Raw genomic sequence first — 26,727 nt, 5'->3', positions numbered from 1 at the left:
TCTACTGTACTTCATACATTTATAAAAAATAACTATCAATAAAATATATTTAAAAAAAATCTTTTAAACTATTCTACTTTTAATAACTTAAAAAATGTATGATATAACGAAATGTAGATCAAAAAATGAATAGAAATATTCTGTTGTATTAGAAATTATTTATTTATAGAAATTTTAGTAGAATTATTTATTATGGTAATAATTTTTGTTTAAACAAACGGCGTGTGGCGTTAGGTTTAATAAAATAATATTTATATACAAATATATGCTACTATTATTACTGGTTTAAGTCGTTTAAGTCATTGAATTAAAATAATTATTACATTAGAATACGTCAATGACATCAATTTGAATAAAAAAAATATTTATCACTGCGTGTAATAATATTACCACATTTGATGTAACTATATACTACCTACTATAACTATTATTGTATACCTAATATATAAGTATATTAACACGGACCATGGTAAGTATTCTAAAAGTGGTGCAAAGTTTTGACGCCACCAAAACCATCCGTATAATATTATTCTATGACTGTTTACTTAGACACCTCACGACTCATATGGAAAGGCCGATGTAAAATTCATATAGTGGGTGGTAGCAGTTGTTGGGGACCGGCGTTGGTGTTGGAATTTGGATTGAACATTCTATTATAGGCAATAATATATCGTCGTAAGTATGCAGAACTTACCATTGGCGACTGCCGATTGTAACTTGGCCGGGTTCAGTTCGACTTTGCGGTGCTTGACGATCGTGAAAGCCTGGTGGGCGGCGGCGGCTGTGCGCCCGGTACTGCCGCCGAACGTTTCGCCGCCGTTCACCACCATGATGTTGTCCGGTTCGTCTCTGGCGTCCGAGTACACACTCTGCGGACTGGTCAGCGTGTCGGCGAATACTGAGGAGTCCTCCTCTTCCGAGGAACTGCGGGCGGACTCGTCGTCGCGGTCGTTGCGGTGGCGGCGGTTGCTGCAGTGGTGCTCCTGCCGGTGTTGTTGTTGCTGCTCATCTGCATGATGATCGGTATCGTCGTCGCGGGCCGGGGGAGTCCGCTGCCGGCGGAGGTCACGACTGGTCACGGTCACGTGATCCGCCGTTGCCGCCTCCACCTCTGCCGCCGCCGGCGCCGGTGCAACTGGTTTCCGTAGCACCCTCGTCGCGCCCCCTAACAGCCAATCGCGAGTCCCGGTGGCCGATGGCCTTTTGTTCCGGCTTTTCGGACCGCCGCGCGACGACGGCGTCGAACTTTGCAAGTTGCCCATCGTCCGAGATCGGCGCGGTCCGCGGACTGCACGGATACGAGTTCAAAGGCTTGTGCCCAATACGACTATGGTCCGCGGCGACGCGACGACATGCAGCGATGATGACAAAGGCCTGCCGACCGCCACCGGATATCCTCTCCGGAAACGCACGTCCCGGCCGACGACATGTTTACGTCCACGTGAAATCTACACGCAACATTTTTGTGTACAATACATAATATTATTATTATTGTCATTAGATAATGATATGCATAATATATTAATATATTGTTATTATTATTACTCTGCATATGGACACATATGGTACGGTGCACATCATATGCATATATGCGTCCCCGCGTATTGCGTATCGGAGCGGACTTGCGCACCGGAAAGCTGTACAATGTTTTTATTATTTTTTTTTATCACAGAGTACACAATATAATGTATTTGTATACCATACTATTGTACCGGACACACTATTAAAATATTTACTTTGCTTCTATATACCGTGACAAAAGGTTTATATCGACATCGTAATTAATTGAAATTGAATTTTTATATTTCACCGTAGACTTGGCACTTTGTATTTAACATCGATTATTATAATATAAGAAAGGTTATGGATGTGAGAATGTGCAGAAAAATTGATATATAAAACGTATTATATAATGTATATTATGTTTGTACTTATGTAATTCGCGGGGGTGTCATATACGAATACGATGAAATAAAAAAAGGGTATTTTAGTTTTTAGCTATTACATAAACATATAAATATAATAATATAGTATATATGTATATACCAGATAAGATATGAGTAAGTTAACTAAATCAAATATTAGGTATACGTTAGGTTAGTATATTTTTAAAAATTACAGTGATTATTATTATAATTCATTATTTACTTATCTAAAAGTTTTTTTTAACGATGTTAAAATTATTTTAAAAATTTTTCAATTTTTCAACCTTTATTCGACTTTATGTATGTACCTACATTGTACATTATTGCCGCAGATATTTTTTTACGGAAATTTATGCATTATAATATCTATTATTGTATTTGTATATATAATAATAAATTATAATATATAGTAAAATTAAAAAAAAATATGTCCAACGATGGCCGATTGGTATGTTACATGAATATTTCATCTATATGAGTACCTACACGAGCTCGGTCTATTGAATTTTTTTTACGATAAATATTTATAAAGCATAGGATATATATATAATGAATATATAAGCATATATAGCCATTATAGCCAATAGGCAATAGCCATATATACCCACATGGTCAAATAGCTAGGTCATAGATGATACCGAAATATCGTTGAGTATTTAATAGTTTTTATGCGTGGGTCTTTTTTTTTTTTTGATGGTTTATTATTATGTTCATTTTCTGCTCGACACTTGCAGCACTAAATCATCGTTTATAATCCGAGTTTTGACTGTTTTGAGATAAATGTTCATAACGAAATACGTCTTAAGTGAATAGTGATCCGCGATAGTTTTGTTTTTGTGCTAGTGTGCCACATAATAATATATTATTGAGATCGAAATTATGAGCGTGATTAATGTTTAAAACTAAAATTGCAATCTGTTGTAGCGTTGTTTAACATCATTTATTAAAATTAAGTGTATAGATAAATTGTGGGAAGGTCGTCTAATATATTTCAGTAATTTACTATATGTCTATATTACGAACATATTAATAATAATTGTCTCGTTTCACACGTTCTGAAAAACTACATTTTTAACCGTTTGTATAATATATTATTAAAAGCCAATTTTCCTATACAATCCCCGGGAAACAGGTGAATAGGGGACATTCTTCTTCAGAGCGGAAATGGTGAGACTTGCTAACAGACATACACAAGACTCATTTGGTTGGAATTTTATTGATCTGTAATCTATATACTCACTTGCGGATGACGACAAAAAAAATGGTTTGATCTAAAAACAAATGAACGCGGAATAAAGGCCAATGTTTTTTTTCATTATTGACTAATCAACGACGGTAAATACCGCGGTTACCCGCTCTACAATATATCCTTTATACATACAACGTATTGTTGTATTATGTAATAAAATGACAAAGTGTAGGTTAAAACCATACACTGCAGCTTAGTTAAAATAGTAGCATGAATAATAAGTCTTCAAATACCATAATAATTAATAATAATATTTTAAAAATTCCAAGTCTCTAGAATTCTACAGTAAGGTACCTACTTAAAAATTCCAAAAGTTAGTGTTTCAAAGAAAACAAAATATTTAATAATTATACAAACGTTTTAAATTTTCTAGTAACTTTAACACGGTTGACAGTCGTATAGGAAAGACTATATACTAATTTTGTATATTTCTATTGAGCGCCTCATCATATTTTTATCCAATTATTCTAAACAATGATTTTTTTATTACTCATTTTTCAAAAAATTGATTTTTTAAATTATTTTAGAATTATATAGCAATTTTTGTGATATTTATTTAATCATAAAATATTAAAAAATATAATACAATTATAAATGTAGTTCATGTTTTTAAAAATATATAATTAAGTATACTTAATAATACTTTTATTTATAAATAAATTAAGTCCATTTGAATTGATTAAATATAAAAATGTTTTTATTATTTGAATTTTGAATACTTTTTGTGTTTATGTTGTAAAATATGTATATTTCTTTATAAGCACGCGAATTAATTATGTTAATTTTAGTTAGTACCTTAAAATAACACCATAGTCTTAATAATAATATATTACTACCTTATATAATATTATATACGAGATTCATTTATACATTTATAAAAAAAGGAAGGTATTGATTATATATTTATATAAAACATTATATTATGCAATAATTCTGAATTATTTTGTTGGGTTATACCATATACCTATATATTTTGTTTTTAAACAGTAGGTTTACTAACAATTAACGTTATAATTTTTAATTCTAAATCTGAATCATCAAATTTATTTATTGTTTTAAGATTTTAATAACGTAATAATAGGTTTCAAGAGAAAAAATAATATAATCACTTTTATTCTAATAAAATAATATGTTTATTTTTAAAAGCATTTTAACAATACTTTTAAGAATTTTTTCAAAATGTGATCTTCGTAAAATGTATAATAAATCTTATATTTAAACTTTAAAAATTATAACTAAAGTATCATGATAAATTATTTACAATATAAATTAGTGTGTTTGTTTTAAGCGTACACTAAACATTTAAATTAAAGTACCTACCTAATTAATATTACCTTTGTTGTTGACTAGTTATTTCTTACGATAAAAATATTTGTTATATCGACGTAATTTAATGGTTAAAATATACCTACTTATTTTCTTATGCATACATTTTTTCTCATTAATAGATTAATATAATAATTATAGTATGCAGCCATGCAGGTAGGAGATAGAATCTATTAAACATACCATGAACTACAAACTTAACAAAATTAGAGTAATTGAAAGGTCCAATGCAATAATCATATGATTTTTTTAAGAAATAACAAAACCTGCTAAAAAAAAAAATATTTGAATAATTTTATTTATACCGTTTGTTTATATTTTTTATAATATAAATTTTTATTATATGTAATATAAAAATAACCTTTAAATTGTTTCCTTAATCTCAAAAATAATTAAAAAGTTAATGACTCATTAAAGTTGTTTGGTTATTGCTCAACTATATCATGTTATTTAAAACCTTTAAATTTCAAACAATAAATAAAAACTAAATGCAAAAAACTGAGTTTATAATATTATTTAATTATATTTTAGGTATTTTAGAAACAAAATCATCAATACAACTACTCTGGAGTAATCTGGTAATTGTACAATATTTCAGAAACAAATAATTTTTTTCTTTATCATATTACTGAATAAAACTGTTTTACCAAAATATGGAGTAATCTGATTGTTGCATTGAACCCTTCAATAATTCATCTCATCAATTGTCACTACCTGTTAGACTGATCATCACTCGTCAGTAATAATAATATAATATTTTAAAACCTGTCGATGTCGTTCTATATTGATTTGTATTCGAAAAGAACCTAGTTATATAAAATAAGGGTGGATTTTTAACGTTTACTAACGTTCGGATATATTATAGTTAAGCTATAACTAAAAATGATTATTATATAATACCTAGGTAAGAAAAAAACCATCTCCTATCGTCATCTTGCGGAAGTATCAATGTAAATTGAATATATTTTAATTTATAATAATATGTTCGCGGGCGAAACACTACGCGACGGCGACACGTTGTTATATTATTTTGGTCGCGGACCGTCGCTGGCGGACGGGACGCCGGAACTGAACCCAGCGCAACTCGAGCGCCGTTGTGTCCGTTTAGGCGGCCCCTTTCGTGAAAATCGATAAGGGCGGCGCGGATGAGTTGTATACGTAATAAATATTGTAATCGGAAGCATTCCGATCTCTGTAATGTAATTAAGTCTAGTATAGTAGTGTACCACTGTACCAGGTGATTCATTTAAGTGACTACACTTATTTCATCGAAAAATTTTAAGCGGTTTGAAAATATTTTTCTTATACATAATTTATGGGAAAAAAAAATGATATTTGCTTATTATTTTTATGTTTAAATCTATAAAAATAAATTTTTGTACCTAATTTATTAATTATGAGTATTATGAGTGTCATAAGCATTTAAAGTTTAAATTAATGGAGTAGTTCCGTAATAGCCAACGTATTATTATTATTATTATTATTGAGCGGGACCGTATGAAAAATTGCACACATTCTACGTCCGGAAGACCGTATTGTTGTTGTGTATATTATATTATTTAATTATAATTTATCGCATTTAATATAGTGTGCGCGCTTGGATTAAACTGTTAAGACGCACTTCCGGTACTCCCGTTGTTTGGAAGGGTTTAATGGTTTTATACGATTTTCAAATAATAAACAACGTTATAATACTTTTCCGATTTAACGTATTAAAAATTTTAATAAATAATACGTAATAAAATAACTTTTAATTGTATAATATATCAGAAAACACCTCACATTAATAATATATAATATGGTGCTTAAATATTACTAATTTTATTTTATTCATTAATACCTATCGGCTACCTCTGTCTCAAATAAGAGTAACCTCATTTAGTGGGCTTCAGTGCACGGTGCCACGTTGGTGGTAATGGATGTGGCAACATATTATTCCGAATACCGAGCTCTCATAATTATCATTTTATTATTCTATCACCCACCTATATGTTACATTTTTATAAGATTAACACGGTAAAAAAATGTTTGACCCCTTCCAATAGCCGGGAACGAAAGCTGACAACAAAAGTCAATGAAAACCAATTTAATTTTAAGATGTGGCCTGACAGAATCGGACGAAAATAAGTCGCTATATTTAAGGTTATTCTTATTTACAGTCTTTTTTTTTTATTAATATTGATAAATTTTAACTATTTTTAAAATTTAGATTATAATATATTATTTCTAAAAATAAATTGGTATAAATAAACTTTATTTCATTAAAAAAAAAACTAGGAGATATAATAACTTGTGTTTCATGTAATGATGTAACCCGAGAAAAAATTTACGACACGATTCTATGTAATTGCACGCAATTCGTTTGTAGCCGATATTCAACTTTTATGCATGTGTCCTGATTCTTGTTAAATATCAACTTTTTGATAAACATATTATTGTTTTAGAGAAAAGAAATTAGAAAATTTTCAGATAATGCTAAATACTCGAATATAGTTCATATACATATATTTAATTAAAAATAAATTGTTTAACTGAAAGTTAATCGTGAGGGTTGATTCCTAGGGCACTTCGCCGTTGTCCATATACCTCCCGCGGAGAAAACGTTTGTTTACAATATTATATAAATACGTACCTAATAAATATATATTTTATGGCTTATGGGTAGTGTGTCATAAATCGTAATTAATTATTAGCTTTAAGCTACTGATATAATAGTACCTATCTATATATTATGTGTATTTCGTTAAAATTGTTAACAAGTATCAAAAATGTATTGAAAATAACTTTAGATAAGTAATTTCTGTAATATAACATTATAACGCAGTACCGTTAAACCGTTTTGACTTGTTTCGAGTATTGCGAATATAAAAAAGAGGGGAAATTGTTAATCGTTCTCATGTACAATAATGTATTGAATATACCTCGTCATTGAGTAACTCACTGTATAATATAGTATATGTTAAATATGAATTCATTGATAAATCATCGTATACAAAAAACGATTCTAAATGAAGACGATCTGTCAGTCTATACTCTATATATTACTAATTATTTTTATGAATATGATATGTTTATATTACCAATAAAGTAATTAATTTTACTATTAGTAAATGGTAGGTTCAATTTATTTTTTCCAAAAACATTGCATTTGGAAATGCCATTGTGTATTTAAGAATTAATAATTTATGTCAAAAGTTTCAAATGCCAGAGAATAATAATTTGAAATTACAAATAAAATACCGGAAATCTTTATTCTTTGTATAGATAATAAATACCAATTTTTTTTCAAATTTAAACTTATAATAACTAAAAAAAAAATTTGTTTGTACATATTTTAGTTCTAGTAACAACAATTTATGAGAAAGCTCGTATTAAATTTTCAAATCACAGTTATGATTGTGTGAATATTAAAAATGTTATACATTTTTAACTAAAAAATAGTTTGCACATTTTTTGCAATTTTGACAAATTCTCAAATTTTATGAAAATTCCTACTTTAAATGTTTTAAGTACTAGGAATTTTTTCTTTTATATATTGTTATATTATAATTTATAATAATATAATATATATTTTATAATAATTATATATAATTATGTACTAATAATTCTATCTACATTGCTTGTCGAATAATGATTGTTAATTATTATTTATTTTTTTTTTGTAACGCGAAATTAACGTTTTCTGATTGAAAAATAAAGTAATTTAATTACTTTTATTTCTAAGTAACAGTAACGTAACTCAATTTTTTAATATTACTTACCCAACATCGGTTTTAAGTGTACACTTTGGGTTGCATACCACAGCGCCTGAAAACCTATAGAATACCGTACTACCTGCGCACTTATATAACTATAACCATATAATTAATTGTAAGTTTTTACATTTTTCAACGCTGTCGTTGAATGCCGTGCTACACTAACACAACTTTAGGCCTCGACCATTGTACGTATACTATATAGAGGTTTACGTTCGATTGTAGTCGCGTATGTATACGATATTAATAATATTATATTATACTTTATATTATATACCTATATATATTGTTTGCCTGACACACGCACGCTTTGTAAGTATATCATTATCGTCGTATATGTGTCTGTGTATAGGTATATACACAATACACGCACGCACACACGGTCAAACCATTTTAACTAGATCGGCACTGCGGAGTGCCATGTACGATGTATATATAATATATAATATCTTTGAATATAAATTATAATATGTAAACAGTATCGACGGCTATCACGCGTACATGTCTCCCACCCGAGCTGTGTACTGTTGTCAAACAGATCGCCGCATGTTTGAAAAACATAAAAGACACGCGTGTTCGGTTTTTATTTATTTTTACTTTTTGCAGCAGCAGCGCAACACAATCCACGGGTTCCCGCTAATTACAAAATATATTATATTAAACAATTACTAAGGTAAACACGAAACAAATCCGAGCACTGTAACTGGCCGCGTCCGGCATACACACTGCAGCGTGCACGAAAATGGACGAATGCATCACATCGCCAATCTAACGCGCGACGCGACAAAAAATAACGATAGTCGCGAATTCATAGTGATATGACCGGTGTAATACACACATATACGGTGGTGAAGGCAGGACATGACGCAATATAGTATGACTACGAATAGGCCACTTCCGGTGTACACATATTTGACAACGCGGACGCGAAGCGAACACGCGTATATACAACGCCGGAATACACTTTACAACTACCTACTGCAGACGACGCGGATATACATACTGTAGTCGCGGTATAAACAACCACTGAACCACGACGTGGGTGGTGGGTCACGGCACGTTTGTATACTCTGGCGAACGTGTGAAAAATAGTATTTTAAGTACCAACCCAATATCCCTGGAGTCCCTTGGAGGTTAGATTACCTCCAAGTTACCCGCGCTCGTGAGAACCGGTCGCCGACGGCGAGAACACCTAACTGAAAAAAAAACAGGAGTCAGTAAATCGCGTTCCCAAAAAAAGGTGATACAGTTATTGTGAATTGCGTTATGATTGAGAATTTTTGAAACGTACGTAAATATTGCGTCCCGGGATAATGTTCTGTTTATTTTCAGACGGTAAATTTTTTTAAAGATAAGTAATAATCTACCATGCAGATATTTCACTATAATATAACATCACTATAGCAGCCATGGTGTTATTGTGATTTCTCAATCAAACACAACAAACCCAATATATATTGTTAATCATACCAATTTTTTAATTCAATTACATTGTCAGTCCTAAATAAAAAAAATGGGTTTTGTAAAAATCTCCCTAGACGTGATTTTTGTACGAATAAAAAATATTTAGGTCGCAATTCACACAAACAATTAAAAATGGGACCCAATTTATAGCGAACCAAAAAAGACGAGTGTTTTGAACAGTATACATTTGCGATATAAAATTTACCAGCGAAACGTACAGACTTTTATCAGGTTTAGATTCGGGGAGAAATTCGTCGGTGTTATAATTATATTTCGGTGATGTTGATTTCAACCCCGCAGACGGGGGTCGATAGAATTTTAATTGTTTTTGGAGAAATGCTCTGTTTAGGTTTCGTTGTCCGTTTGAATTTTTAAATAAATTTATAACTACGTAAGCACTAAGCAATGTTAATATTATTTATTATAAACATATTTACATATACTCTGCAAACGTGGATAGATTTTTCTTATTTACACGTTTCTTATGTAGTTCTTATTATATAATATATAAATTATATTATTATAGCTTCAGTGTACAAACTGAAATATTGGTTTAATATTGTTAGTTAGTCTTACTGTTTTGAGTATGCTTTTACTTTTATTTTCATAGTGCCAAACACTGGGTGTACCTATGTAATTTTGGTTTTGTTTTCATAATGATATAATATATTATATTACGTTTTGCGGTACAATATTATGTTCATATTATATTGTTCAAACAAATTATCGTCGAGTTTGTCTGCGCAGCAGGCTGTAGAGCTGTTTTGTCTGAATGCTACTAAATCAATGTATAAATTTACGTGTGTTGAATTATGTTTATATTAGATTTGCTTTGTTTAAGTGTTCGTCTAGTATCTACCACTGGGCAGCAGCACAGGTTTTTCTACTAATATTTATCATATCTAAATATTATGATGAACAAAATATTAATTCTCTACGGATTTTTATAAATCGACTGCATGTCCTACATGATATACTTAAAATTTTAGGCGAATCGTTGACTGTACTGTGATAAAATAATGTTCTGAAACTTTTGTTAAGCTACAGCTAGTGCGAAATTTCAACAAAATAACTAAAGGTTATAATGATAATTTCAAAACTTTTAGTGTTAAAAACACTCAAGTCCTACTTATACCAAATAGCGCCTACGTAATATAGATGGTCTGTGGCGTAGAGTTAAAACCGAAGATATTGTTCACTATCATGGTCATCCTATATTATATATTGGTTTTTTTGTGGCGTTTTGTGTTGCATTTGGTAAATTGTAATAGAAACTGTTAATAAAATCGTATAACAGTAGATACGTAATTTAGTTACTATTTATTTTCTAAAAAAAAAACACATTTTTATACTGTAAATTATAACAATTTTTTTATTCATATGCACTTATTTATATATATATATATATATATATATATATATATAATAGCTCACTCATATTATAATATTAGTTTCGTTGGTTCTGATGATCATAATATTACGCTGCACAAGCTGCCCCAACTTGTACACGACAAGTTTTATTTTCCGTAGAGCAACCCGTGACCTACGCCTTGTAGTCGTGTTGGTTTGGCAATACCAATGTCGGATCACCACGTGCATGCGGCAATACTTAATTTGCCTAAACTAAACGCCTAGGAAAGCGCGTTCGATTAGATACGATGTACTATCGATTTATAATATTATTTATATCCGCATAGCCGCAAAATATATGATTGTAATAGGCAAACATTTTATAAGCGATTATTTTACTACAAACGGAGAGCAATTCGTATTGTCTTCTGTTCATTTGTGGACGGATTTAGGTACTGACGTATAATAACAATAACTGCACTGCTTATACATGGTCTAAAAAAAAGGACAAGAGATGGGATTTATCCCCCATATCACCCGCATAAATACGTTATTACTGAAGTACTGTGATTCATAATAGGTACATCGGATTTCATATCTGTAAGAAATGCTGGCATACAGTATAAAAGTTAGAAAAATGTCTGAGGAATAGAAAGTTGACCACGGAAACAATATATCCAAAAATAAATTGAATACCCAATGTATGATTATCATTATATGAGGGCATGGACTTGTACATACTCGTTTACTCATCTTGTGGCCAGTACACAAAATAACATTTTTAAAAGATATTGTTATAGATATGAATAAAAATTTGCATTATCATGATACAATAAAGGTGTAGCGCATGAATAGAAAAAGTTCTAAAGTTCAATTACTTACTGAAAATATGAACGTCTCGGAAAATTTTTTTTGAAAAGTTAAATGATGATAATATATACTATCTATATATAGAACAGTGGTCTTCAACTGGTGGATCGTGACCCAGATTTGAGTCACGCAAGCTATAAAATTGGGTCACAGTAAGTCTTCTGTTTAAAATTTAAAAAAATTATATTCATATATATATATATATTATATAATATTAAAATATATGATGTACCTGTTTGTCTTACATCAGATAAAATAGTTTTTGAATAAACCGTACTATTTTATGTTTGTAGAAGATAAGATTAAACAATCAAATGAAATAATATGGTATAGCGTTAGCCAAACTTAATCGATAAAAGTTCTTGTCATTTATCCATAGTATATAGTCTATACATATTATTATAGATTATTTTTTATAAATTACGGTTTTCTTTGTTTTCAGAGTTGATATCGTTGTATTATAAAATATAAATGTTAGTTGAGTTTAGTCTATCGGTTAAACCATATTAACGTAGTGTCGTTTTAGTTTTATTTCGTAATATATGTAGTTTTTGGATAAATTTGCAAAATTATGGTATATGGATAAATTTGTTATTCGGAAAAGTGGTGAAAAGTATAAACATAATACAGAGGAAAACATAACAACGTTACCAATGGTAACAAATAGTGGCAATTTAAACTTATTTTTTTTTGTTTTGTGGTTAACAAATTTAGCATAGGTCGCGAAAAATATATGATAAGAAAAGTGGGTCACAAGTCAAAAAAGTTTAAGACCACTAACGTAGAAATTAGTCTATTTTTTAGAGCCGTTTATTGAGGTTTACTTGTAACGGCTATGGTTGATTTACATGTAGCATGTCTTAGCAAAAATACATTTTATTGTATTTTAAGTAGATAGGTTTCGGGGGAAAAAAATTGTATTGAAACACTATGGTTTGTTCTTGTAAAGATTTTCTAAAACAATACTTAAAATTAAAATGTGTGTACAGAACTCATTTATGTTTATCGTTTGATTAAGAACTGTGAATCTTATATTAATATATTATACGAATTACGGATATTATAAAATATAAAAATTTTTATTTAAAATTAAAGTTTATGATGGCACGAACATACTTGTAAGTTAATATAAGAACTAAAATTCTATTGTATCGAATTACACGAATAAAATAAGTTTTTGTTAAACTATTTAATTGGTTTTTAATTGATTACCTCGTATTAATAATTGCTAAAACCTTTTTGACTCAATGACTATAAGGAATAAAAATATTATTGACACATCGAAAATTAATTTTAAAAAGGTAGAAGATTTCAAATACACCTATTTTATGAACAAAAATAGTCAAAATATATTGAAAATTGTATCATCTATTGTTTAAACAATAATTATGACCTTAAAGCTAATTAAAATATTCGGTGAAAATTTCAATTTTCAAAAGTTGATACTTATTCATTTTTGAATTACAACAAAAAACAATATTGATTTGAGCAAAAATGAAGTTTTGCGTAAAAATTTCTATAAGTTTACCGGTTATTTTGAAAAATATTTAAGCATTTTACCAATTATAGTTCATTATCAGAATCAGAAACCACACTTATAGTTAAAAATCTAAACGTTTTTATTTTTTGGAGAACTTATTTATAATATGTATAATGTACACACCTATAAAGATTGAAAGTTAAAAATATAGAAATATAGTTGAACTAGAATGCAGCATAGACAATAAACCATATTTAACTATTTAATTAAAACATTGTAAAATACATTTAATGATTATTTTAAATTCTAAGTTAAGAGAAGATATTTTTTATTAAAAACTGTCAATTGATAGTTTTAAACAATTAAGCTCGACTAAAAACAGTAAATTTGTCGAATTATGAAATGTATTTTAGTTATTTAGTCGTAACTCAAAAAATAATGGTCTAGACTCTAGAAGTTTGATATTTTGAAACTTATCAACAAGTATTTTTGAACATTCTAAAAATACAAACATTAAACGCATATAAAAAAATCATTTTTTGAGCTAATATTTATGAAACTTAAACCATAGATAGAAAACTTGTGTGGTGAATATTTTGGTGAAAGGACATTTTTTTAAAAATTTTATTGAAGTTTAAATGGGTGAACTAAACTAGACTTTAGATGTTTTGATCGGTTTTAAAACTTTATAATTGAAAAAAAAATGGTATTTGTTTGTTATCGCCCTATCAACAAATGATCTGTTGTACCTACTATTGTATTTTTTATATATAGAGTAACAAAACTTTCAAATAATGGTAAATGTTAATAATAAAAAAAATATTTACAATAAATAATAACATTGTTATAAACTTATAAACTAATATTTTATAGAAACATGTAAAAAAAATAAGACAATTTTCCAAAGATCCTTAAATTTTACACATTTTATTTGTTCTAACAATCATTTTACTACAATGATTTTTTTTACAAGCAATCCTAATTTAAACAATAATAAAGAGCCTGAAAAATCTGATACAAAAAATGTTAGTAATATTGATCACTTAAACATGCTTATTCGTGCAGAAAACTGGGACCTAACATTACAAAATATGGATATTGATAAAACGTATGCAACTTTCTCTAATAAGATGCAGCAACTTATTATTGCTTCAACGAACAATATTATTGTTGGTTCTAGAATGTATAAAAAGAAAAAACTTAAAGAGTGGATTCCGCAAGGCTTAATTGTCTCTATTGGGAAAAGAAATGCCTTATCAAAAAAATTACGTTTTCGACTATTTGATAGAGAGTTAAAATTAAATTATACAAGGTATTGGAATTTATTGAACATTTTAATTAAAAAAGCGAAAATTTTATATTATCAAAAAAAATGAAGTCAGCTGGTGCTGATTCTAAATCAATGTGGAAAATAATAAATAATGAGGTATTAGGGAAAAAAAATAATAAAATTGACGTAAAATGCGTATTTGATAATAATACATTAATAGAAAATAAAAAAAATATTTGTGATGTATTTAATAATTTTTTTGTAAATGTTGGTGCGGATATAGAAAATAATATAAAATCAAATGGATTTGTAGACAATGAGGTCAAGCATATGACTCTCATAGATATCGATTAAAAATTACTTTAAATAGATTAATTAAATTTTTATTGCTTAAGCCTATGTTTTATAGCAATAATTTAGCGTATTTAAAACTTAATGTATCGTCAATTGATAATCTATACCTAAGTAACACCCTAATTAGTTTATTCAGATTTAAACAAAACATTACCCAGTTGGATCACTCATATAATACACGTTATAAAGATAATGTTTCTATACCTGGACAAAATTTTAAAAAACAAATTAGTCTCAAATGTTGTATATCAGTTGCTATTTAAATATGTAGATTCTACAAAATTAATGTTTATGACTTTTTTAGTTTTTATATGTTTAATTCATTTTTAAAAAGAATAGATTTTTATAAATTTCAATCACTATAATCCTATTTATGTATTTTTAATTTGTACTATTCTCTATTTAAAAAATATTTATGATGTCTTTTTTCTTGGTTATTTTATAATGTATTTTATCTTTTATTTTAATTAACTATACTCTATATTATACTGAACTCAAATTCTTAATCCCCACCGCAAGCATTACGCTTATAGGGGAGTTTGCAGCATGTATTAATTTGTTATTTCTTTTATGTTTTATTGTTTGCAAGAAAAATAAAATAATTATTATTATTATTTTTGTTGTAAAAATTAAATGCAATTATTACATATTGTGCCAAATAACTAATAACATTTTTTTTTAACAATATTTTAAAATAAGTTATTACTTTTTGTAAGATAGGTATGAGCAGTGGCGTAAATTGGGTCCAATTTCTGGTAGTGCAGTAGCATATTGTCAACTCATAATTATTTCAACACACCAATAATCCAACTTCCTAAGTAAAATCATTTCCTATAAACTATAATATTTTTCCCCATAGTATATTTCTTTAAATATTAAATACATTTTGAATTATTTTAGCAGTAAAACCTTTATTATTATTATATTAATAAAAAAAAACAGTCAAAAATGTTTTTTATTTATTTTAAGTTGAGACGACGTCGTCTTTCCACAGATCCCGAATCGAGTTCATCAATTACTTAGTCCAAATTAATATTATTCTTTTTTATCGAGCTACAAAGTAGCTAAAATCTAAACTACTAAGCCTTTCATCTTGTCCCATAGTCGTTCTAAGGTAAGTTTTTAACCTCTTTAGACAAGAAAAAGATCTTTAGCAACCTGCTGTATTAGTAGGTATTGTTCGGAATATTTTTAATGTCTCTGTAATTAATGGAAAACCTTTTTGAATGTAATTTTGTTTTATGTATTCTATTTAGTATTTTTGATTCTAATTTGTCAGGTACTGAATTATTGCCATATTTTTGATTTTACTATTTTAAAATAAAGATAGAAAAATAATTTAATTGATAATGCCTAATACATGCACGAAAATTACAATTTTGTACCTGTTTATATATTATATTATACATTTCAATGATTTTCTGGTGGTGCAAAAACATACCTTTGCACCACCCAGTTTACGCGACTGGGTATGAGCTTTAAATTAGAATTACAAACAATATAATAACAAGCCTTAAACATACTAACACGATTAACATTATAAAAAACAATTTCAAATATGTTATGAGGTATTTACTCTTTTCCCTTAAATGATGTCATACGAAATTAACCTGTCTAATCAATATGTAAGATATCATAAAAATGCAAAGATATCGATTATGAATATCGAAATTTTGGATTTTAGATTAACCTAAAAAATATAAGATCACCTGGTATCAGGGCGATAACAAACTAATTTCAACAGACAACAATCCTAATTGAGCTGTTAAGACTTTATCATGCATGTTGTTAAAAATTACAATTTTAATAAAAACCACGCTATGGTGTATGGTAGACAGTATGTAGTTTAAAAAATTTTATGTACTTTAAACCGTACATTTTTTATTTATTTTATCCAGTTCAGTCAATTTTATAAAGTTCACGTGTATCTATAGTTTGAAAAATATAAACATGCGTTTATCACGTTCTTCCAAACACTGATATAGCTAGTTACATAGTGCTTTTATAATAGTGGGTGTGATTAATGAAAATGAAACAATAAAATTATTATAATTATCTGCATATTGTAAATCTTAAATCAACTCTATAAAATTAAGTAATAAAGTTAGTATAGTTACTATAAAAATCTCAAAAAAAGATAAATATAATAAATACTTACTTTAAATATTTATTGTATACCTTAAGGCTTGAATAAATATTTATTTTATACCTTAAGGCTTGAATACTATATATAGTCACGAATTCACGAGTAATCCATTTGTAATGTTAAAATTATTGTAAAGATATTTGAGTTTTACTTTATTGATTTTCAGTTGGTCGTAGCTAATATAACAACAATGTATTGGACTTATATTTTAATAACTTGTATACAGTTAACTTATTGTAAAGTTATTGTTCCACCGACTGCAGTTTTAGATTGGTGGCAAAATGCCATAGTTTACGAAATATTTCCGTTGTCATTCAAAGATACAAATGGCGATGGGTCAGGCGATTTTAAAGGTATACTAGTACTATTATTTGTCATGGTTATTTATTTGAAATTTATTAAAAACAATTATTTTTTTTTTGCTTACAGGTATAAATGAAAAATTAGATTACCTCGTAGATATAGGTGTGACTGCAATTTGGTTAACGCCATTTTTCGAATCACCTTTAGAATCTGGTGGTTACGACATAACTAATTATGTAGATGTACAACAAATTTTTGGTACATTAGATGATTTCAAAGATCTTTTAAATGCGGCACATTCAAAAAGTATGTCGTTTGTACCTATTATGAATAATATATGTACTTATATATTATATATTATATAGTATATATACTTTATATTTACCGTGTGTTCACCAATTTAGGGAACTTTGAATTTCTTAACCGAATTGTATTGGAATAAATCGATTTTTGTTTTTACAAGCTAATGGTATATAAATACGCATTTTCAGATAAATTTCAAAATTTTAACCGTCTCGGTACACGCATGCACATTATACGACTTGCATTTTTATTAAAAGCAACCGGTATTTTCGATGCCAAACTCGGATTTTTAAGTCATTTTGATCAATTAACCATGTCTCTAAAACCAAAATTGACTAAATAATTTCAATTTTAATTGTAATAAATAAAACATTTTTACGATTCATTAAAATGCATAGAACCATTTATAATTATTTATTATTGGTTAATTTTTGAATATTTTCACGTATTTTTTGAATAAAATGTAATTTTATACCCCTACTATTTTATTTTTGTTTATAACACATACCTATGAAAAAAAAATGCGTAAAAATAATTTAAAAGTAACCATTAATAAATAATTATAAATGGTTTTATGCATTTTAATGAATCGTAAAAATGTATTTTTTATTAAAATTGAAATTAAAATTATTTAGTCAATTTTGGTTTTAGAGCCATGGTTAAAAGGTCGAAATGACTTAAAAAAAAATCAGTCTATCGGAATTTGGTATTGGAAACACTGGTTGCTTTTTAAAAAAATGCAAGTTATATTGCGTATGCGTGTACCGAGAGGGTAAAACGTAAAAAATTTTAAATTTATCTGAAAATTTATATTTTTATACTTACCACTAACTCGTAAAAAAATTAGATTTATTCCAATATGATTCGACCGAGAAATTAAGTGTTTTCTAAATTGGTAAACACACTGTAAAATGTATATTGTAAAATTAAAATCCAACTATTAAATAATTAAAAAATAATAAATAATAATATTGACATATTGTAGACTTAAAAGTTATTATGGACTTTGTTCCTAATCATACTAGTAATAAACATATTTGGTTTGAAAAGTCTGCCAATAATGAAACTGATTACGCCGACTATTATATTTGGAAAGATGCAAAAAATCAAGAGGCAGTGATAAAAGATAACAATACGACTCCCATTGTGCCAAATAACTGGGTAATGTAAAAATTTAATTTATGTAGAATATTTTAGTATCTCATTAAATCATACTATATTATAAATTATAATTATATACCTATGTCCTATATATTATATATTATATTTACTATTGTGATATTAAGTATTGTATGTGCCTTTATAAATGACAAATGTTGATAGTACAAATTAAATTCTTACGTACATAATATACTTATATTTTACAAAATTTTAAAAATTAATATAATTTATATTTTTGAATTTGTACAAAATTACTTAAATCGTTATTTTTATTTGATAACCAATTTCATCAGCATTTGAAAATCAAATATGAATAATAAAAAAAAACTGGGGTAGTCGCTATATATACTATTATATATGTATTATTAATGTATGTTTAATTATCATTTTAGCAAATGATTGTTGAAGATGCCAGTGTTTGGACTTGGCATGAAACTCGCAAACAGTTTTATTTAGCTCAGTTCATTAAAAATTTACCAGATTTAAATTTTCGAAATAAAAAAGTTCACGAAGAAATGAAGAATATTTTGAAATATTGGATAGAATTGGGAATTGATGGAATTCGAGTAGATGCTTTAAAACATGTATACGAAAGCGAAAATCTGGAAGACGAACCAATAATAGATAGTAATTTGGTGATTAATTACAGTAATTTAGATCATATATATACAACAGACCAAGACGAAATATATGACTTAATTAAAGAATGGCGTCTATTACTTGATGACTTCAAGCAAAACGATCGTTATACAAGGTTTAATAAATTATTAACTTGTTAGATATAGTTTTAAAGGTTTTGTATTAAATTAGTTTTTCCGCTATATATTTGGTTTCAAAATACTAGAATATATAGTGAATAGATACTTGATTGCAGCGTATAACCTGTAAACAATATTTTTCTCGATGGGGTTTTAAGAACACATTATTTTAATTCATAATTGGTCATAAAAAATTACGTCAATTGACGAAAAATGTTGTTTTATCTGTAGCAAGGCCATATTTAAGTACTTATCTTCACTTTGATAAAGTACAATGTGTTGATCACTGATAATTGATATACTTAAATAAATTGTATTGGAGAATCATCCTGTGTATAAAAGTAACTTATTACTTATGTTATAATAAATTGTTTACATATTTTATTGGGTTGAGGCAATTGGCCTATCAAAACATTGTTCACCGCGCCACTGTCACTGTACAAACAACAAAGATAATTTATATGGAGGCTACGGTTACTGGGAGTGTGGACAAAATAATAGCCTCCATCTAAATTAAAGGAATTAAAACAGCAAGATCAAACTTAATAGTTCAATAAAAATATTTTCAATAGTATATTTACAATTTCTGAACCACCTATATTTTATCAATTAGCTACAAATTACGTATTTTAAATCTAAGGACCCGCATACGTTGTTTCCGTCTTTCGAGGCATAGCAAATTGTACCACCCGAACTCTGTGTGTTAAATTTTAGAATTAAATATTTTTTTTTATATTTTAATTTTAAAATTATTATTAATATCACTTTAAAATTATAAATTGTTCGTAAATTTTGAAATGGTCATAATTCACTTCAAGATTAAAATATAAATAAACCTACGAAATGCATTAGATAATAGTCATGCTTTTAAATTTGATAATAGATCAATTCATTCTAATATTAATCGTAACAGAATTAAATAAATTATTCAGAACCTACAATTTGCCATACGTATTATGTGTTTGTAAGACGGGGTTGATGCATATGAGCTATGGGTGTAATGTAGGCTATGTAGAATCTTCTTAATAATGTTATTTTAATTATAATTTTAATGAAGTTCTTTTTTTCAGGATAATAATGACTGAATCATATAGTAATAACAGCGTTTTATTTAAATATTACACTAGTGGAGCTGATATACCAACAAACTTTAATTTAATAGAAAACTATCATTATACTCCTAAAGATTATAAAAGAGAAATTGAAAATTGGATAACTAAAATGCCAGTTGGAGCAACATTTAATTCGGTGGTATAAATAGATAAACTAACTATAATATTATTATTTATATTAAATATAATATTACACATATTAATTATTTTAAATTATAATAATATAATATATGTATATACATATATATACATATATTATATTATTATTTCTATTAATACTTGACGTATAAACTTAAACGGTTTGCTAATTAATACTACTATATTAGTATTACACAGTTAATATTAAACATATGGATTAGTCTGTAAGTAAAGCAGTATAAGTAATTGGTACACTATTTTTCAAAACAATATTATAAAAGGTAATAGATACATACATAGTGATTTTTTTAGAGGTAAAAACTCATATTCTCAATAAGTAAATATTTTTGGAAATATTTATTTTACATAATTTTGAATCAAAAAAACAATATTCTTGAAATAAATTATGTTTTACACATTACACTACTTTCATCGTTATAATTTATATTTTTTTTATGATAGTATACATTTTTCATTAAATATTCCAGAGCAGAATATTTTTCTGAAAATGTCTATGTATAAAAATTAGTTTAAATTGTTTTATTGATAATTTATGGTTTAGAATTTAGACAAACAAAGTTATCGGTCAACATTTTTCGGGATACATGGGTACATGCATTTAACTACTCGTCCGAAATTAGATACCGGATTTTGAGCATATAGCGACAAATTTATTACTATGTTTTACTTTTTCAATGATTATGTGTATGTGATAACCTTTTGGAACATGTTCAACACTGAGCCTGGTTTTTTTAAATATTAGCAACTTTTAGACATATAAGATTTTTAAAAAATGTCACTTTTTGAGCTATTTTTAAATATTTAAAAATTTCAACTTATTTAGAATTTTATTTGATTTATGTCGATAACTTTTGTTTAATGATAATGAAAAATATTTCTAATAACTTTAATACCTTTCGAGAAATAATTAGGTTTACTTAAAATAATTACTTTGTAAAGGTAACTAAAAGTTCTTAATAATTTGATCATAAACCTTTATAATTTAGCTCCAAAACCACGACAGACATAGATTCCCTACTTCGTACGGTCCAGAACTAATTGATGGTATGAACGCTTTATCCTTATTTCTACCCGGCGTATCCATAGTTTTATATGGAGGAGAAATTGGTATGGAAGATATACCAGATAAAATCAATTATGCAAGAAGTCCCATGCAGTGGGATGACACGAAATATGCAGGTATGTAAATAGTGTGGCCTGTGTATTTACTATATTCTACATACAGTATCGTTCAGACCTATCACCTATATTGTACTTATAAATTACAATCGAGTGTTTCAAACACTTCCGCTATTATTTCAAGTACCTAACCAATAGATACTTATATAATTTTGTGGTGTTATTGTATTATTATGAGTTATTAATTATTATGACTTACGTCTTATGAGCGTCACCCGCATATATTATCTCTGTCTGTACCTTTTCCTTTCTTTTAGTTACGGCCTTTTAGACCATACCATTAATGATACAAATCTATTTCTCTCCTCTATGGTTCTGTTACTTTCTTTTGGTTGATTTCCGGTCCTATCTTTCTGACTTATTTTTTTACAGTCTTCTTGTCTTAACGTCGATCTCCTTAAGGATCTTTTTTACGCCGAGCTTGCCCGCCCAAATTAGTCTTCTTTTAGCGATTTCTTTTATTACCTATATATTAGGCATTTAGGCCTCTGAATAGCATTTTAAGTTCATAGATCTGGTTAAATAGGTTTTTTATTAGAAAAAATTATAAAATGTACTACGTAATTTCTAACAGGATATTCGATAAGTTGTGTTACGTGAACGTTTTTAAGGTTCATGTAAAAATTTTGTATTATAAATTTGTAATACAATTAAAATTATTGAGCTATACGTTAATATTTTATAACGATAACGATAACAGGTTATGTATAAGCCGTTAAATAAATAATTTTGAAGTTTATATGTACGTTTTATATACCTAATAAATATTACAATAAAATTGTAAAATTTATACGTAGGTGGTGCGGGGGGCGAAGCCTTCCGCAGGCTTGTTTGATGTTTATAATTTTAGCCCCCCTTCTAACTTGCCAAATGTACGCCTATGTATGGTTGTACGTTTGTACAAAGACAAAACATGCGCTATGCGCAGTGTGATTTCCCCGATTTTTTTATTATTACAATAAACTGCTGTTAACTCAGAGGGTCGATTAATTCTCATTATATTATATTATGTAGAAGCAGTCAGCAGAAGGGCCATTAATTTTTAGTATATAAATAGAATATAAATGTGCATGTTTATTTATTTGTAAATATTTGTATATTTATCTCGTGAATTTTGTACTACTTTTCTATTTTGTTTATTATACTCATACAATTCATTAGTTTTGTTTCTATTATTTTTATAATTTATATTTTATAAGCACATACGAGTATACGTCATATACACGCCGGTAATATTGTTTTATGCTCTCAGCCCGCACAGTCAGTGCCTAATATTATGTGCGCGACACACGTTGAAATTTAAACAGTGTGTTATATTGTTTAGGGTTCACTAATAGCACACATGAACCATGGGTTGCGGTACATCCAAATTATGTCACGAGAAACGTACAGACGGAAAATTACAATCCAAAAAGTTATTTGAACTTTTTCAAATCCATATCGAAATTACGCCAGACTGAAACGTTTAAAAGAGGAGGGTTGGCAATTGACATTTTTAACGATACAGTGTTGGTTTTGAACAGGTAATACGAAATAAAAACAAAAAATATTCTGTGGTAATACCAATACGAAAATGTACTTTTACTACTTTTACGTGTTTTATCGTAAAAATGGAATTAAATTTTAATATAATATTTTATTTTTGTAGGTACAATTATTATTTCTGTTATCTTGAAAATTATATTTTTTTCTATTTTATAGTAGGATTTAGCAGGAATGCTATATTTTTAGATGGGCCAAACTTTTTATCAATACATAAGTGCTTGTAAACTATAGATTTTTTTTGTGATGTAAAAGAGCTTTTCCCGCGACACTTTGCCTCTTTTCAATAATGATAGTTGGCGATACTTATTTTTATTTACATAAATATTTATAGATGTATCCATAAATACTACAAATAAAATATCAGTTGTTTAAAATATATTAAAAATATTCATAAAAAATATTACAGATTTTTCCCTGGATATGAGAACTACACATTATTGATCAATATGGATACAAATTATACACAGAATGTACGTTTATCAGACCAAATATCAAATTTGAATGATATTTTAACTGTTGTTGTTGGATCCGGGAACTCGAATTTCAACACTGGGTTAGTGCCTAATAATTTTACAAAAACGAATAGGGAATCTAGTGTATAAATATTAAATACTATTGTGTATAATATAATAATATTATGATGTTTTTATTTTATGGACCTATTTTTAGAAACTCTGTATCAACTACAGAATGGTTGGCTTTAAATCCTGGTGCCACAGTTGTCCTCACTGATAACATTTCGACATTACCTAGTGTTCCAACAGAGGAGACAGCAACAAAATCAACACCTTCATCCAGCACTCAATTGTATATAACATTAAGAGTAGTATTACTTTGCTTATTTTTAATTAAAATTTGTAATCTATAGTAAGGCTCATATTTTTTAATAAAATAAAAAATAATTTAAAATGATAATTTATTTTATATACCTAAGCTATTGAATGAAACTGTTAACTATTCTGAGCGGACCTCTCTTATTGATCATCTACCAATGAATACCAGGCGGCAGACATTATCCTTATTTTATATCGACTATATTAGCTTAACCAAGTAATAGTAACTATTTTGTTTTCCATAGTCCCGTCGACCGTCAATATAATGATTTTACATAGTATTAATATGTATTAAACAAGCGTATTGTATTTTACGTCGTTATCGAGTAATCGACTATCACAATCTAATTAAAGTGATTATGATGTATAATGTAAAGATATATATTATTTTTTTTATACATATCTATGTGTAGATGATTCCGCAGAAGACAACGGATAATCCGCAACGCAATCGAAAGTACACTGTATAATATAACAGAATAAATAAAATATATAGTATACCTAATCGATAATAAATGATTCAAATGTAACCATTTAATTTATTATTAGTAGAGCTCAGATGCTATTTTTGATGGGTGTGATAGAAAGATAACTCTTATATATATTCTTATATCTTTCATGTTTTAATTTATTTTAATGTTTTGGTAAAAAAGTTAAAAAATATATTTTTATTTAATTATTTTCAAAAAATTTGAAGATAGCCATTTTGTACTTTTGTAGAGTTCATTTTTCTGAAAATATTGACGTTTCAATATTTTAATTTAATTTATCTCCTGATTTTTAATATTTTTCTAGTTTTGAAAAAACTGCGAATTATTTAGTACGATAATGGTATCTATCATTGTATCAAACATGTGACCTGCGTGCTGGTGCGGAACGCGAACGTTTTCAGTGTGGCTCTCTGGGCTCTCAATGTTTGAAAGAAATATTAAAAATCAGGAGATTAATGAAATTAAAGTGTTGAAACGTCAATATTTTCAGAAAAATGAACTCTAAAAAATGGCTACCTTCAATTTTTTTGAAAATAATTAAATAATTAAATAAAAAAATACATTTATAACTTTTTTTATCAAAAAATTAAAATAAATTAAAACATGAAATATTTGTAGTTCTTGTCCCTATAAATCTTATTAAAAAACCAGTTATGTATCTCCATTATTATTTCAGGATATATCGAAATAGGTAAATCCTCACGGAACAACCTAGCTGTATAAATACATCATATACCTACTGTTTATAGAATCGTTCTGATTTCAATGAAGTAAACTTAATTTTACTTTTTATTTCCATTGGTTCTTTTTTCTTAATTTTTACATAATTTTCATGAAAAGTTAACATATTTCTATGTATATTAATATTAATATGATTAATTATTATTATCTAAAAATATTATAAATCCAGTAATAACTAATAAATGGATGAATGATAAAATAACTATCGTTCTTATGCTAAAATTTTAACTTTATCAGAATGACCGTAATAGTTTTATTTACGACTTAAGGAAAGGGAAAATTATTTGAATTATATCTGCGTATTTTTTAGCACGTTTAAATACTGTAGTTAATCAGTAAATATCAATCATTGAGGTATATAGTGTTCTATAAAATTTAATCGTCAAAATGCCAAAAATTGAAATGCAAATTTAAAATTAAAAAGAATCGGTGATAATGTATTTATAACTGACAGAAATGTTATATTTTGTGAATTGTGTGAAGTCAAAATGAATTCACACAAAAAAAAATTACATTTTTATAAAATTATTATAAAAAAAATTGATAAATGCTTTTTAAGGATTTATTTCATTACAAAATACAAGCCCCGATCTACACGTGTGACGTGTTAATAATTTAGATATGTTAAACACTCGAATCATATCTAAAATTTACCTCAAAAGTAAAAAAAAAGTACAAAATACTCAAAAACAGTTTTGAAACAAATCGGTGATTTTATGTAATTTTTTGCAGGGCAAATTTGCTATCAGAAAATTTTCTACACACAAAAAACAAAACAAAACCATATGACCTATTATTAAAAAGAAAAAAGTAAAAACTAATATAGGTACTTATCGCTCAGTCCAGTATATAAAATATAAAAAAAGTCGTATCTTTATGAAATTATAATACCTATTACCTACTAACTTAGTAGGAAGTACTAATAAGTAATATTTTATTCGAGCTTGGCATTC

General features: G+C 27.5%; 2 protein-coding genes across 3 annotated transcripts in view; one reads left to right on the top strand and one right to left on the bottom strand.

The window, feature by feature from the left end:
- The window catches only part of LOC132922190 (protein cappuccino-like), a 44,287-nt gene extending 38,728 nt beyond the window's left edge, over positions 1–5,559 (bottom strand). Inside the window, exons 1-2 of the mRNA XM_060985559.1 lie at positions 5,401–5,559; positions 695–1,448 (exon numbers count right to left, since the gene is read on the bottom strand). Of these exons, the coding sequence (XP_060841542.1) occupies positions 695–1,262 (568 nt within the window). The 5' untranslated portion in view covers positions 1,263–1,448; positions 5,401–5,559. The remainder of the gene's footprint in view (positions 1–694; positions 1,449–5,400) is intronic.
- The window catches only part of LOC132922191 (maltase 2-like), a 31,865-nt gene extending 7,241 nt beyond the window's left edge, over positions 1–24,624 (top strand). The window contains exons 2-10 of one of the 2 annotated variants that reach the window (XM_060985562.1): positions 17,356–17,542; positions 17,619–17,798; positions 18,781–18,956; positions 19,349–19,710; positions 20,785–20,965; positions 21,972–22,164; positions 23,489–23,687; positions 24,116–24,262; positions 24,379–24,624. In XM_060985562.1, coding sequence (XP_060841545.1) covers positions 17,380–17,542; positions 17,619–17,798; positions 18,781–18,956; positions 19,349–19,710; positions 20,785–20,965; positions 21,972–22,164; positions 23,489–23,687; positions 24,116–24,262; positions 24,379–24,577 — 1,800 coding nt within the window. In that variant the 5' untranslated portion in view covers positions 17,356–17,379 and the 3' untranslated portion in view covers positions 24,578–24,624. Of the gene's footprint in view, positions 1–17,298; positions 17,543–17,618; positions 17,799–18,780; positions 18,957–19,348; positions 19,711–20,784; positions 20,966–21,971; positions 22,165–23,488; positions 23,688–24,115; positions 24,263–24,378 lie in introns of those variants that run through there. The other variant, XM_060985560.1, reaches the window with a different exon arrangement.
- Positions 24,625–26,727: the final 2,103 nt, after the last annotated feature.

This window comes from Rhopalosiphum padi, chromosome 2 (assembly GCF_020882245.1).
Source record: "Rhopalosiphum padi isolate XX-2018 chromosome 2, ASM2088224v1, whole genome shotgun sequence".
Classification (NCBI taxonomy): domain Eukaryota; kingdom Metazoa; phylum Arthropoda; class Insecta; order Hemiptera; family Aphididae; genus Rhopalosiphum; species Rhopalosiphum padi.
The sequence above is the reverse complement of the archived record's forward strand: the minus strand, read 5'-3'. Positions and strand labels throughout refer to the sequence as shown.